The sequence below is a fragment of the Cricetulus griseus genome, chromosome 3, assembly GCF_003668045.3.
Source record: "Cricetulus griseus strain 17A/GY chromosome 3, alternate assembly CriGri-PICRH-1.0, whole genome shotgun sequence".
Classification (NCBI taxonomy): domain Eukaryota; kingdom Metazoa; phylum Chordata; class Mammalia; order Rodentia; family Cricetidae; genus Cricetulus; species Cricetulus griseus.
Genome location: NC_048596.1, coordinates 57,067,275 through 57,083,434, shown reverse-complemented (window position 1 = coordinate 57,083,434; position 16,160 = coordinate 57,067,275). Strand labels below are relative to the sequence as shown.

The following is a 16,160-nucleotide window of genomic DNA, read 5'->3' as shown; positions in this document are numbered from 1 at the left end:
CTTCTGTTGGGATTTCTGGCCACTGTGTCCAATGTCCTCACACCTGCCACTGGGGCTCTAGAGAAGACAGCCCTCTCCCTCCTTCTCCAGGTCCCAACCCCCAGACTTCCTGCCTTCTGACTTACTTCCGAGGGAGGGGATGGGGCAATGACTGAATCTGAGATGCAGACAGCCCTGTCTCCTGCCCTTCAGCAGCCACCAAAAAGGCCAGCGAGGGCCACAGTTGGTGACTTTCAAGCCATTGGTAGCAGCTTGCTGTCCTGTGTGCCCTGTGCACACCTCTAGGTGGACAGTCAGAGCTCTGTTAATGTTGGTGATAGACGGCTTTGGCTGCAACAGTGAAGTTAGGTCTTTTTAGTCTGTTTCCTTTAAAAATGGAAATGCTATACAAAGAAGTGAGCCCTGTGGTTCTCAGTCCTCCTTGCAGTGGGGACACTGCTGGCCTTTCTGTCCTCAACAAGGCTCTGCCTTCAACAAGGCATCATCCTCAGGAGGGAGCTGCTGCCCTTCTTGGCTCTGGTGGGACTGAAATGGCCTGAGCCCCTCATCCCTCACTCTTTCACCCCTCAGCCTTGGCCTCTGTGGTCTGGAGGGACACAGAGCTGGCGGCTCCCCCCAACCGCCCCTCCCGCCGGCCACCAGCCCAGCCTGCGGATCCTCTGCACGCGGGATGACGCCCAGGCAGCCGCGCCGGTCGCACTGTGGGCTCATCAGATGACTGTGGGGGCTCCTGCTGCACACCACATTCCCTAGGACGGGGGAGAGGGAGGGAGGGGGCGCTGGCTGCAAAGCACAGGTCTCTGCGTCCCCAGTGCCTGCTGCTGGCTCGTGCACAGAACAAGCGGAGAGAACCTGATCTCTTTAAGCCCCTTCAAGAAATAGCAAAGCAAAGCAGCTATCTTGGTTATTCCTCCGGCTGATTTCCTCTGCTTCCCTGGAAGATGCGTCTGGCCGAGACAGGCCTGGGGACCTCCTTCACCACGCTGCTGCCTCTGCCGCCACCACCACCACCCGGGCCACTTACTTTCTTTGCTCTGGGCGGTGGCGTCCTGGCCAGCCCCCAGGTCCCTTGAGCTGGGCCTCCTGCTCCCCAGCGGCCTGGGCAGCCCCTCCAGCATCCATGACTCCTTCCCCTGGCTGGCTCCCGCGCCCGCCGCCCCCCTCCACATCCCACTGTGCCCTGCTCGCCCATCCTGCTACCCCCCCACCCCCAGCTCCTCCTGCACCGAGCTGCTGCCCAGGCTCCTCCATGCTGCCTGGATCCGAGCTGGGTGATTAATTGGCTGTGATGATGAGCGTCCCCGGCGGTGGAGCAGCCACCGTGATGATGACCGGTTACAATAATGGTCGCTATCCCCGGAATTCTCTCTACAGTGACTGCATTATTGAGGACAAGACGGTGGTCCTGCAGAAGAAAGACAACGAAGGCTTTGGATTCGTGCTCCGAGGGGCAAAAGGTAAGCGTTCCAGGATCCTTTCGTGTGTGTGTGTGTGTGTGTGTGTGTGTGTGTGTGTGTGTGTGTGTGTGGTACACGCACGCTTATATGAAGAACCTTCCCCAGCTTGGAAATAAGCATGAAACAAGCATTTTCCTGGGGGCACTTGGTTGCTAGACAACGATGCTCTTTAACATTCTGCCTTCCTCAGAAAACATCTAGGCTTCCTGCAGGCATGTTTTTAATTTTCCATCTACAGTACCGCTCCAAATGAACTGCTCTCTCGCCTTCCCTCCCCCCACCTTTTTCTCTCAGTCCTGGGGAGACCCCGAAGCTTGGGTTTCAGTTCAGTCACAGTGTGCCGGCTCTCAAAGCTCCTGGTCTCAGATACCCAGAATGGCCCAGCCCAAGTTTGAAGTACCCGGAAGCTGGCCTGTGCTGGGGACGGGTTTCAGCTCCAAGGATGGCAGGTGTCCAGATACTCACCTCTAAGGTGACTTTGCAAAGGCAAGGAGAAAAGAAGGTCCCCTCTGCCATAGACTAAGCTGGTGGTGCACACACCCTGTGGACTGGGAATGGGAGACTCTGGGACACAGCCCAAAGCAGTGCCCCATGCTCACCCCTAGCATGGGGCTTCCCTTCCCAAATACAGCAAAATGGCATCAGCCCTCTCAAGAAGAGGCATCCGCCTGAGACAGGTGGGGGTCAGCCATGTGGCAGTTGTACCTGTGCGGGAGGCCTCCTTCCCTGGGTAGCCTGCCCACCTGTCATAGGCTCTGGCCGCCCACAGCAATCCGTCCAAAAAGAAAAGAGTGGAGTCTTCTCCACCCCCAGGGTGCAGGTCCATGCCTGTGTGATGTGCCTTCCCCTCCCCCAACCCGGGCATCACACCTTCCCACCCGTCCACCCCCAGCTTCTCAGGAGGACCAAGAAAGTCCCTCAGCAGCCCCATGGGCTCCAGAAGCTCAGCTGAGAGGCATGCTGGTCATGTGATGGTCACAGAAAGCCAGGTCCCCCCTGGAGAGACTTCAGAACAGATTCCAAATCAGCAGCCACCCACTGGGTCAACATTGTGCTCTGTCCCTGTTCCAAGTTGAATCCCCTGGGTTGCGAGTCTGTATAGCTGTGAAATTGGCAGGCGGTTTCAGTATGGTCTTTCCCTAGCTCTGTGTGGTAGAGGAAGGAACTTTTCCATTTTTAGAACTGAAAATGTTTAGTCATTGATACTTTTAAAGAAAATGACAGACGTGTAGACATGTACCGCAGAGTACTTTATTCCATGGTTCCAGCAGAGAGACCAAGAGGCATGATGGGGTACTGGCATGCACCTGGCTCTGTGGCTTATATTAGCGCTGGTGTGCTTGTGAGTAATGAGCCCCTCTCTGGGGAGAGCTAGCCAGGACCACTGCTTCCCAATGGAGAATGCAGTGACTGTCTTCCTCCCAGGGTCCCATGGGCATGTGGGACGACAAACTTGGAAAACATCCCCCAGACTCCTGACACAGTATTTCTTTGTCTTCCTAGCTGATACCCCCATTGAGGAATTCACACCTACACCCGCATTCCCAGCCCTGCAGTACCTGGAGTCTGTGGATGAAGGTGGGGTGGCATGGCAAGCCGGACTAAGGACCGGGGACTTCTTGATCGAGGTAGGACCCAGGTGTTTATATCATGCTGCTTGGGGAGAGCGCTGCCTCTCACACCTCTCATGTGGGAGAGGGTTGTGGTTCTGAGCACACCCGCTAGGATGGTGGGTGACTTAGGCCATGTGGCTTATATTCTCTGAGTGTCCTCACCCCCTGTGAATGCCGTTTCTGTGGTCCCTGATGTTTGGGTGTCTTCATAGTTCTTGGGGAGGACGAGAGCATACATGGAACTTGGCCACTGGTCTTCAAGAGGAAGATGGAGACATTTTCATGATGCTGGGACCACACACAGATTGTGGGTGGCTTAATTGTGACTATAAATAGGAGGGGAATCCTTGCCTGCTCCTGTGTACTAAGGGCAAGTCACCAAGCCTTTGTGTGGTATTGGCTAGCATGAGGTGTGCTGTGGGTGGTTAAGAGTTGTTCGGTCTGTGTTCATTGCATGGTTGATAGCCTTTACGTACTATCACAGAGCACAGGGCAGAGGCAGGGAAAGGAAAGGGGCTGGAGTAGGCCGAGAGGAATCTGCGATGTCCAGAAGTTTTGAAAACTAACTTTGGTTCATACCCAGAAGTGGGGTGATGTGAGGAACCCCTTGTGTGCAAGCATTGGTGCCTATGAGTTTCACCTGCAGTTGTATGTTGGCGCCAGTGAGATAGCTGTATCCCAGTGCTTCAGGGGATCCTGCCTCTTTGCAGGGTTAGGTGTTGCTTTTGATCTTACTGTTCGAGAGAACTTGTTACTCTTTGGAAGCATGGTGAATGAAAGAATATGCACTAGGTTGGAAAAATGGCTTTTTTAGTGATCTGATAAACCCCAATGGGCCTTGTCGGGAGTTCCCATTTCCCTGTGTTCACTTTGAGTCTGGCCTCAAGTTTGTCTAACTCTGGCACAGGTGGAGATAATGAACAGGTGCACCTTACCAGCCAATGGTGTCTCCACTCCCTGGGTGACCTCAACCCACATCCATTCTATAAAAGAGGACACCTTTGCCTGTCCCAGTGAGGTGCCACTTGAAGCCCTTACTCCATGTTCCATGTCAGCTGCCCATAGTCATTTCTGTCAGTGGTATTGTTCATATCTCTCTGGAGTTTGTCCACACTTGTAAGGGGGTGACAGGAATGGAGAGAGAAGAGAGCACAACTCTTAGGGCAGGAGTCAGGTAAGGACTCATGTGTGGCTCTCCTACCATTATTGAAAGTTGCTTCAAACTGCTCTCGATCTCCAAGAGCCTGGTGTGAGGCAGGAGCTAATTCAGGGTCCTGTGTGTTGGAGTCCTTGGAATCTCTTCCAGAATAGAGAAGCTGGAGCTGGCTGCAACTCCTTGAGTTCATGGGGTTTGTAACCCTCCTGGAAATGCAGACTCGGTTGAATCATCTCTGTAGGATGCGGTTGTGACGCAAACCCTCTTCCTGTGTGTGAGAGACACTAGAGACAGAGGGGGCGTGGCCTGAGGTTGGGGCTCTGAGTGCTGTGTGGGTGGCCCTGTGATGGCAGAGAAGGGGCTCCCGGAGGTTAAGATGGGTTTAAGTAATAAATGAGGGCTGCAGATGAAAGCGTACCACCCTGATGTTCAGTTCATTTGGCTGTTTCCATGGTAAACTAGTCAATAAAAGAATCCTGGGCCTCTGAGGTGAGAGTGCCTGGGGCAGCACTGTTTCTGGGGTGCCCCGCATACCAACCCCACTATTCTATCCTTGTAGAACTTCCTTTAACTTAAAAAAACTCTGATATACTTATCTGTTTGCCTTTTGGGAACAGGCATTTTGTTCTGGTGGCTTCTTAGTTCCAGGATTTTAGGTTTGTCTGGCTTGGCCCCGCCAAGGCCTGGTAGGGCTGTGTGTGCTTCTGTGACTTTGTGCATGGCCTATGGAAGGACTTAGCACACCATGGGCCCCCAAGGCTGCTTATCACAGTCATGTGTTGTTGATAGGGCTGTGGGGTGCAGAGAGGTTGGCCCCTGGGGCTGGGGAACAGGCTGCTCCTCTTCTACTTCCCAGGCTGCCTGGGGTGGAACTCAGAGTTTCTGTTAGGTACTTGGATTTAAGTCTTTCCCTCCCCCCATGTGTTGTTTCTTGGCTGCTGGCTTTTGCCACTGGGATATTAAAATCATTTATAAGCCCTTACACAGGCGTGTACTTCCCAGGGGACAGCTTCTCTGTATTCTCAGTGAACAAATTTCCATCTTGGAGGGATTGTTTTTAAAAAGCTTTATATGTTCCCTTATGAATCTGTGTGGGGTGAAGCTGTCCCATAGAGCACTCCATGAAGCTCGGGGTGTCTGTGGACAAAGCTACCCCAAGCGCCAGTATGCGGCCCTCATCCACCACTCCCCACACCCACTGTGCCCCTTAGCAAGCCTTCTCTCTGCTGCCTGAAAGAATCTGCAGAGAGTCAGACTTCATATTTTCTCTCTAAAATTCCATGCTGTGGTTTGAACCTCAGGACCTGGTGCAGGGGGTGGGGGAGCACACTTTAGAAGTAAGAGTTGACTTTTAACATCTCCCGAGTATCCACAAGGCTCCACTCCTCTTTCTTTAAGTCGGTCAGATTGCCCTGAAATTGTCATCATGTCTGGTGCTGGAGCCCGTAATGAAGGGTTTCCTGTTGCATAGAATGTTCTCTGGTCTCTACCTTCTAGAATTTCCTTCTCTCCTGATAAAGTGTTAAGGGGAGGGGTTTTTTTCTGTTCTTTTGTTCTTTCCATTATAACTACACTTCTCGCCCAAAATAATCATAAGGTTTGAGTAAAGCCCTGTCAACTTTTTAAATCTTTTAATATTTACTCAGTGAGTGTGTTTGCGTATGTTCATACTCATGCATGCGTACACATGCATACCACAGTGCACAGGTGGAGGTTAGAACTTACAGGAGTCAGTCATTTTCTTTCCACCATGTAGGTTCTCAGGTTTGGTAACAACTGCTCTTACCTACTGAGCCTCCTTGCCAGCCTCGTCAGTAAGCTATCTTGAAGTCAGGGATGCAAAAAAACAAACAAACAAAAAAGAGGACTCCCAGGGTCAACATGAGCACTCAGCTCTCATAAAGAGATTGTCTCAGCTTTGAGTGAGAATGTGGGTGTGCACCATGCATTAGGGCATTTAATCACAGTGGCTCTGTATACCCGCACACTCATCTGTCACTAGCCACGTGAGTGTGGGTATAAGCCCCCAATGAACCAAGGTTGGAAGATACTCTGGCTCCGTGTAGAAAGTGGTCCAGTGCTGATGGAGAGCTCACTCAGCTCCTCTGGGATAGGAGAACAGCTCTCCATGCTTACACTACATAGTAAAGGCTTTGTCCATGGCTGTTAGACTGAATCGTGTAGGGAATCGTGACAAGAAGAAACATCTGGATGTGCTTAGTATAAGCAGTGGCTTTGTTTTTGTTTTAAAGCATTTTCTGTCCGAGATGGTAGAGTTTGGAAGTTGAGCCCTGTGCTATAACACCCATGGCAGTGTCTCTAGGTTTTCCTCATTAAGAGACATGACAACCAGCACAGTGACAATGACCAGGAAGGCATTCAAAGGACAGAGAGTGGTTGGGAAAGTGCTTTCTGCTCAGGTCAAGTTAGAAACTCCAACAGCCAAGAAAGCCATGGAAAGATGTGCATGGCTGGCACAGGACAGCTATTCAAGGATGAGAAGGAGAGGAGAAACTGGCTGTCACTGTGATGTGTCCTGCAGGCTGGTAGGCTCATCATTCTCTGAGACTTGGCTAGCATTGCAGTCACCACAAATGCCTGTTAATGACACAAGGCCTGCTCCCAGCCCCAGAACTCTGCTAGGCTAGAACCACAAGTGGGAGTTTGGGGCACAGTGCTTTTTAAAAGCTGCACAAGAGGCCAGGGAGACAGTCAATCAGGAGAGTGCTGAATTCAGATCCCTAAGGCCCATGTAAAAAGTGCAGAGGCATGCACCTAATCCCAGCACTGACTGGAGAGTTGGAGACAGAAGAATTCCAGGGCTCACTGGCCAGTCAGTCTAGACAAATCAGAAAGCTTCAGGTTTGGTGAAAGACTGTCTGGAAAAACACGGTGGAAACACTAGGAAAAGATATTCCACATCAACCTCTGACGTCTATATGTCTGCCCGTAGACGTCTATATGTCTGCGCGCGCACACACACACACACACACACACACACACACACACACACACACACACACACACACACGAGGTGATAGAAAGCTGCAGGCAGATGGAACAGTAGCCCTCTGGCCTGGGCAGAGGGGTGCTTGAGGCTCTTACCTTGGCTTGCTCACAAATCTCCTTTGCATGTGCAGAAGCAGAAGTGTCCTTAGGGCCAAGGTGATGTTTTTCCACAGGCTCCATACTTGAAAACAGGTTTTATTTCTTGAACTGAAATACTCCATGTCTTACAAGTAGCCCTTAAGCCAACTTACCAGAAAACAAAACAAAAACAAAAACCGAAGCAAGCAAATAAATGCCACAAGTGCCACCAAAGGCCCGTGTCCTTATTTACTGCCATTAAGATCAGTCATGTATTTCCCCATCTAGCCTGTTCAGAATTTTTTAAACGGCCTCTACAGTCAATGTTGTGTTGTAGATGAGGAAAGTAAGGCACAGAGAACTTGGGTAACAATTTGATTATGTGAGACTCTACTTGTGCTCAGGCTGCCTAACTAGGTGCCCCCCACCTCCCAGAGCTAAGACCCACACACCTCACTTCCACCTGTGCCTGGGGCAGGAAGCGAGGCAAAGAGCATTGTTCCTGTTTTTCTTTTCAAATGAGCAACTGCTTTTCACACTTGTTGCTGGTGACGAGGACACATCTATGTTTTTAGAGCAAAGTGCGGAAGGTGCCGGGAATTCTGGGGAGGTCAACATGACAGCAGTTACAGGAAGCAGAGAACCGAACGGGTAATTTCACATCTACGATTCTATCCTGGGGGAATTGTGTTGAAAGCAAACAGCAATCACAGCACACAAATAAAATAATAAGAGAATGGGAAGGAGGGACAGCCAACATCTGCCATGGCTTCATAAGGGAGCCTTGCACAAATCCCTACAATGAGTCCTCCATGTCCGTGGGGTATAGTGCAGTTCTATTTAGTGAGCAAGACAGAATCAAAGTCATCTATATCATCCTGTCCACAGACAGGAGGACAACAGCTCTTGCCCCGAGTCCCCATAACAGAATAACACCCTCCAATCCCCACTTGCCTCAGACATTTTTGTTTCTCAGCTTTTCTGCAGTATGTGTGTGTGTGTGTGTGTGTGTGTGTGTGTGTGTGTGTGTGTGTGTGTGGTCATTCATTTTGCAAATGGAACATTCCTTCGAAGAAGGTTATGGAGCACTGTGGAGTGGTGTCCTGGCCTCCTGGGCCAAGGTGGCATGCATCCAAGAGAGGTTTTTATGGTGTTAGTAATTGTCTCCAGGGCCTTCCCTCACCAGTCAGCCAGTCAGTGCTGGGCTGTGAAGACTCCTATGGTTTTTGTGATTGTTTTCTTAGTCCTGAAGTGGCCGATCTCGTTTTTGTGTTAATTTCCCTAAATAGGTTTTCCCTTGCAATTAAAGCAGGCGGCAATATCCTTCATCCTCGAACAGCCACGCTGCAGATCGCTAATTACCTTTTCCTCATATTAAACACTCGCACTGGAGATGCCTGGAACCGTTTTTTTTTTTTTCTTTATAATCTTGGTTTGTATTGAAGTGGAAACGCAAAGAGGGATGTCCCAGTGTTCTCCTCAGAGACAGTTTGCGTATGCTGTAAAAGCTGTCTTAGGCAGGTCCTTAAAGACAAGACTCACACACGTAGGCCCAAGCCATTGCTTCCAACCTAGCTGGCATGATGGCAGCTACTGTTCCCTTCAAGGCTGCATCCCCCTTCCTTAAACCTCAGCAAGGCTTGTGGGAAAGGCACCCAAGACCCAGTCTGTCCTCCTCATAATGGAGATGAACCAAGATAGTCACTCTTCCTCTTCAAAACTAATGCTTGTCAAGCTTGGTGAGCTGCAAGGAAGAAAGGAATACCCAGCAAGCTAGTCACACCAGCCTGTCAATGGGAGACTGACAGCTGTTCTAGACACTCTCCTGGCACCAGCTGTTGGCATGAGAGGGTAGCCATCCATTGGGAGCATTATTCATAAACACAAGAAGGGGCTCACTGCCTCCTTGGAAACAGGTAGTACTGAGAATTAAGTCACTTGAGATAAACTGTGGTACCCTAATCTCTCCAAGGAAGACTGGGGGTCAGAAGTGCTGGGCACACAGCTAGCATTTGTCAGTGTCTGTTGGTGAATGTCTTGTCCTTCTGCCTCATTAACATGCTTGACTCAGAATAGAAGACTGGAGAACATTTCTCAAACAAATAATACGCGATAATGATGGTGGGTGATTACACATTGACAATGACCCCTTTAGACATGTGTCATTGTACAGCGGCAAATACAGCATCAAGTGCTGAACACACAAGCCAGGTTAGGTGATGTTCAATACAAGTCCCTGTTATAGCCATCCTAAGCCCCTGGCTAGTATGGCTTAAACCTCTGTATCCTGAGCCCTCACCACTGTGCTCAGTCCTGCCCTGGCATTGGCCTGGCTTTCAGATAATCTTGAAAGTTTCCCTTTGTTGTATGTGCTCTAACTTCTAGGGACAAATCCAAGGGTTGAAGCAGAGACTTTCTGTGGCTTCTCCAGTGCCAGATTCACTCTGGTCTAGACCGCAGCTTCACTTTTCAATTCATCTCTCTCTCTCTCTCTCTCTCTCTCTCTCTCTCTCTCTCTCTCTCTCTCTCTCTCTGTGTGTGTGTGTGTGTGTGTGTGTGTTGTCTTTTGGGATATCACCAGAGATTATTGTATACCCACTGGTGACCACAATGGTCACCTAGCTTCTCTTAGCTTCTCTGTCTCCTCCCAAATCTTTATACCTTTCATAGTGCTCATGGGTATTCAATTCATTAAGGTGGCAAGGCACCAGCAGATGTTAACAGGAAGTGGCGCTGAAGTCCTAGCCTGGTGTTGTGTTTGTGCTTGGGTTGTCAGTTTTGGTTCATATCAAAGATGAGCAGTAGCTGTCTTAGTCCCTCTCTTTGAGTATGGAGTGTTTCTGTTCCCATAGAGCCGTAATTCCTGGCCAAGCAAGCCATTGAGGTCTGCTTGCAGGGAATCACAGCATTAGAAATCTTTGCCACTCTAGGACCATAACCATTAAAGTGAGATCCCCAAGGCTGTCGACGTTGGGGTCTTTACTCCTGGGGGTTTAAAATAGATGCTTCTCTGAGGAGAGCCTCTGGGCATCTGGGAATCCAGATTCTGTCTCTCCATACACCCTGGACCTGGAAAACTGATACCTTTGCCCTCCCTCCGTATTGATTGAGAACAGGTGGTTTTGGCTCAAAAGCAGCAAAGAGATCCTGCCGAAAAGGTGGATGCAGGCTGTTTCACTGTAGCAGATCTGAAGGCTTGACTCTTTCATTGTGAGGTTCTAATTTGAAGCATCAGTGATTTCAATTTCAAGCTAAAAAAAGATACCGAATCACTTCAGGGGACCATAGCTGCTGTGCTCAGACTCTGTGGGATTGGCAGATGGCAGTGCACTGAGTTGGAGAGAGGCAGAGAGGAGCTATGGTCAAGGGCACAGGTTGTGCAGCCAACCCAGGTTTGAGTCAGGCTCTGCTTCCTCTTAGCTGTGTGAAGTTGCACACATCACTCACTTTGAGACTCTCAATTTCTTACCTGTAAATAAAGACACATCTGAAGCTTGGAGCACATCTCCTGACGTCATGGGCGCTCAACAAATGTTGGCAAAAAAGTGACATCTGGAACTCAATTCATTGATTCATTTCTGCAACTGATAAATGGGTACCCCAGGAGGCACTGGGCTAGAGAAAAACAGGGATTAGCCACGGCTTATTGGGAGCTCACAGTCTATAGGGGGAGCAAAAAGAGAGTATATGCCAGGGAAAAGAACTTTGAAAGACACTGTGTTGCCACCAGGCTTTGATGTATAGGGAGGTTCTCCATAGTCAGTGTGGAGGAGAGAGAATTTGAACAAAAACTTAGAGGATCAGTAAAATTAAGGATGAATGTGGGAAGTGGATGGAAGTGGTGGTGCTGACAATGACTGGGTCTGGTCCAGGGAGGGCTTAGATGGTCTGGTTGAGCAGATGCAACTGTGTGGGACTGGTCAGCTTCAAGCAGTGCTAGAAGGAGGCGCAGCAGCAGAAAACAGCAAACCACTTCAAAGCAGAAGCTCTGTCCATGGTGCCAAAATACACTGTGTGTTTTCTCTGTCCGTGGTGCTGAAACAGGATCCTTGTATTTCAGCAATTCCCAGCCCTCCTTCCCTCTATCTTCCATTCCAACCCCTCCCCACCTGAGTTCTTGGTCTGTCCAGGCATGGAAGCTCATTACTTTGAGACAAGGCCCATCTGTTTGATAGATAATTCTCTTCCATGAGGATGAATAGAGGATCGGTGTGGCAGAGCATCTGTGGTGTCCTGTGCTTTGTTCCCGCCTTCGCCTTGTTGCTAAGGTCTCAGCTCACGTGCCAAACTCCCAAACATGCCTTTCCAGGACCATCTGGCTGCCCCAACTCTCATGTTCATGCTGTATGCTTCAGTCACCGTTAGAATCATCTCCGGTGTTGGGTGGTTGACTTACATCCATTTCCCTTGTATAGCATCTCTCCCCGTTGGGTCAGACGGGTTGCCAGCACAGCACCTGCCATGTAGCAAAGGTCTCAAAACGTGAATCTGGAGATGGTCAGCCCTGGGAATCTTTTACTACCATATTTTAGATAATAAAATAGAGCCTCAGAGAAAATCTACCTTCCTGAGACCTCCTGGGGGCTTTGAGTCTTGGCAGCCAGCAAAGCATCTCTCTTTTTGTGTGTCTGGTCAGTACCCTGGCTAAGTCCTGAGTCATGGGGTTGTATCTTATTTCCATCCATCTCTGCCAAAGGCTATCTCCACCCTGCCCAGACTACAAAAGATGAGGTCCTAAAGAGGCAGATGAATATCTCTAGATTGCAAGTTTGGGGCATAAGATTCTCTAAAACACCCAATGGGTAACCCCAGAAGGACACACAGGGTCCTTTCTGCCTTCTATCCATCCTACCCAGTTGCCTATCTCCCAGAGTGCCTGGCAGGCATCTTGTTAGCATTGATTTGTTTCTGTCTGTGGTGCCCTTTTGTGCTAGGGAGTTTTATGATCCAAGTGGTTAGGTTGGTAAATGAACTGAAGGAAGGGTGTGGGCTAAATGCCCTGTAGGACTGTAATTGATGGGGCTCATCAGCCCTGGGAGTTAGTGTGTGCACATATCAGCACTAGTAGAATTGAGATGAGAAGGAAGGGGAGATGGGGGTGTGGAAAGCCACTGTGTGAGGCTGTGGGATTCTGAGAATGGCCTCTTCGATCAACCATTCATTAGCAAATTCACTACTTTCCTCCAACTATACTGCCCTGGGGAGGGGGCAAGGTAAGAGAGAGAGGGGGAACATAGGAACCTCCATCAGTATGATCAGCGTGCTCAGGGATAGTGTGTTGTGCAAAATGAGCTATTACTATTATGGCTGTTTTTTTTGTTTTTTGTTTTGTCCATGGGAAGGGCAGACACTGCCTAGTCAGGCCAGGCACAAACTGTCAAGGAGTTTTCTCCATGTGACAAACCATGGGATATGGTCTCTCTCATAATTTCTGAGCATCACAAGGGCAGAGCCCAACTCGTTTTGACTTCCTTGTGCTAGGTCCTAGTCATGGGGGGAGGGTGGAGTCTAAGCTAAAGAAAAAGGTAATTGGTTCTTGAACTGACCAGAAGTCCATGCTACAGGCAGCCAGGACTAAGCTGATTCCTAGGCCTTGGCATAACAGTGCTGGGCAGTCCAGTGCCTGGTAGATGCCTGGTTCCCAACACAGTAACTCTGGTTTCTAGTTTTCCTAGGCAGACACCCCTCTCCAGCAACATTCTGGTTATCTCTGGTATGGTCCTCATCACAGCTGACCCATGCATTGCTAACTCATTTAACCCTCACCAAAATTCAGTCTTCAATTCCCAAAGATACTGGAGCATAGTGGGATTGAGATAGCAGCCTCTAGGTCAGAGAGCTTCAGAGAGGCAGAGCTGGAATTTTGAACTGACCTGGTCCCTTTACCAGGCTCTAACCATTGCACACTCTAGTCTCTCTGCCATTGTGGTGAGACCTTAGTCCTATTATTGTTGTCATTCCTGTCTCTTAGGGGACTGTTGCCAGGTCCTCACCTGCTCCTGCAGTCTGTGCTATGTCTGCAGCTTCAGGGAGAAACATCCTGTCCAAAAAGCTGACCCCTGCCTTGGCCTGCAGGACTCTAAGGGTTTAACCTCAGGAGGGTTGGCCTCTCACCCTATCCTTTGCCTACCTTGACTTTTCCCTTGCCTTTTTGCTGGTGCAGTGATACAACTCTGCCTCTAATTTTTCCCATGTTCCTTCCCGCCATGTGAGACACTCCCCTCTTTTGCTCACCATTTTCCCCTTTTTCATGGTTCACTTTCTCCAAATTTCTCCTGGCCTCTCTCCCTAAATAGCATGAACCTCCCCAGCCTCCTGCCTCTACTAGGGATACATTCCATCTTAACATTGTCATTTGTTGCATTTGCATGACATGTAGACTTATCGGTGAGTCTCTGTCACCAGAACCTGAGCCCATCAAAAGCTGATGGCCTCAGTCACAAAATGTCAGTCACACAAATGACACAGCAGCCAGCCATGATCAGGACCTCAGGAGAACTAGGATTCTTTCTTCCCAGACTTCCTAAGAGTTCCAGTAAGCCTAGGGACCCACAAACAGCAGTCCAGGCCAGTCTGTCAGTGTCCAAATCTCTACTTCACACCCATCACAGCCCTTGGAGTTTTAGGAGAATGTGTGTGCTGATAACCTCAAAAACATTAGAGATTTTGTTAAAAATTCCACCCCCACTCTGACTGACTGGTAATCAGCTTTCATTCACACTTCTTAATTTTGGCTTGAGTAAGTCATGATACACCACACACACACACACACACACACACACACACACACACACACACACACACACACCACAAAGGAAGCCAGTAAGACAGGTAGGTGACAGGACCACCAGGAGTGGAGGTTGCACTGCACAATGAGGTTCACAGGCTGTCTTTTTAGTCTTATCTATCTGGCAGCAATGCATGTTATCAGGCACATACAGACATCCTCTTTTGAGTGTCTCTTTTTTTCCTTGTGCTGAAATATACATGCCAGGGCTGGAGAGCGCTTACTGCTCTTGCAAGGACCCTGACTCAGTTCCCAGTACCCACATCAAGTGGCCCACAATGGCCTATTACACTGGCTCCAGGGGGCTCTAATGCTTTGGGCACCTGTACTCACACATGCACAAATCTCCACACATATATACACATAAATAGTTTTTAATTAAAATATGCATGCTGTGAATATTGTTTTTGTATCTTAAAGAATTCCATTCAATGTCCTTTAAGTTTTAAATCTCATCAATTAATTAATTAATTAATTAATTAATTAATGTAGTTGTACATGTGGGGATTCCGTGCCCCATCACATATATAGAAATCAGAAGGCAAACTCTTGGGAGTTGCTTTTCTCCTCCTGCCATACGGGTTTGAGGAATTGAACTCAGGTCATCAGTCCTGGTAACAAGTCTCTTTACCCAATGAACCATTTTGCCAGCCCTTTGTGGCATTCTCATTCCTCATGCCACACTGCCATCACAACTGCAGTCCTGAAACATTCTTATCACCCCAGAGGCAAATCCTGTTGCTGTTAACCATCAACCTTCCTCTTCATATCAGTCCTCAAAATGGCTACTCCTACTTCCTGTTTCTGGGGGGTGGTCCCACTCTAATATTTCAGATGATCATGACAAGGCAGTCTGAAGCCTTCAGGGAGGGTTAGTGTCTTAAACTTGGCAGAATCCAGAGTCACCTGGGAGATGGGCCTCTGAGCATGACTGTGGGAGATTGTCAGAACCATCCCATGCTATATCATGTATTGGTATTATGTGCCTTTGTGTGTGGCCTGATCACATCAACAGTGCCTTTTCATCATTCAGGGGGATGAGGGGTCTTCTCTGCTTCTGAATTTTATACATAAAGCTAACACTGTGGTTTGTAGCATCCCCTCAAAATCCATATGCTGGAGACTGGGGAGATGGCTCGGTGGACGAGAGCACCTTCTGAGGACTGGAGTTTGGATCCCAACAATCTAAAAGGCCACATGTGACCTGTAACCTCAGCACCGCAGGAGAGAGAGGTGGGGATCTTTGAGGCTTGTTGGTCACAAGCCTAGCTCCAGGTTCAATGAGAGACCCTGTTGAGGGGGATAAAGTACAAAATGAAAGAGCAAGATGGCCAATGTCCTCATCTAGCCTGTGCCTGCCCATGCAAACACACAGACATATGTGTGGACATGGACATACACGGACGGACACACACACACACACACACACACACAGAGAGAGAGAGAGAGAGAGAGAGAGAGAGAGAGAGAGAGAAAGAGAAGGAGAAAATAATTTTGTTGGAAACATGATCCTGAAATGTATAGTTATGTTTTGGGTGTGAAATGTGCATGATACTTGTCACCCAGATAATGGTACTGTTTAGGGAGGCTATGGAACCCTTAGAATGTGGAGACTTTCTGGAGAGAAGGACTTGAGAGGTACTTGAGACTGGCCTCCCTTGCTGTCCCATCTCTGTGTCATGGTCAACTGATATGTAACGCAGCTGCTGCACACTCTTATCTCCACAGAACCCCACCATGATGGGTGGGAATCATCCCAAACCATGAGTCCAAATAAGTCTCCTCCCATAATTGCTCCCATCAGGTATTGGACCACAGTGATGAGAAAAGTAATGAGCACATGAATGCTTGTGGTTTTAAGAGACAGGACCCTTGGGAAGTTATTAGGACTAAATGAGGACATGAGGATGGTGTTCATGATGGCCTCTGTAGCTTTATATGAAGAGGAAACCAGATCTGAGCTGGCTCACTGGTTCTGCCTCACCACATAGTGATCCCAGGCCTTCAACCAGATGTCAGTAGGTGCTGGCTCCATGTTGCTAGGATCCCCAGTCTCCAAG

At 49.1% G+C, this 16,160-nt stretch overlaps 1 protein-coding gene across 3 annotated transcripts in view; it reads left to right on the top strand.

Annotated features, from left to right (window-relative positions):
• Positions 1-16,160, top strand: part of Shank2 (SH3 and multiple ankyrin repeat domains 2) — a 443,211-nt gene that overhangs the window by 305,288 nt on the left and 121,763 nt on the right. For all 3 annotated transcript variants that reach the window (XM_035442085.1, XM_035442084.1, XM_035442086.1), the window contains 2 exons: positions 1,375-1,457; positions 2,961-3,085. In XM_035442085.1, coding sequence (XP_035297976.1) covers positions 1,375-1,457; positions 2,961-3,085 — 208 coding nt within the window. The remainder of the gene's footprint in view (positions 1-1,374; positions 1,458-2,960; positions 3,086-16,160) is intronic.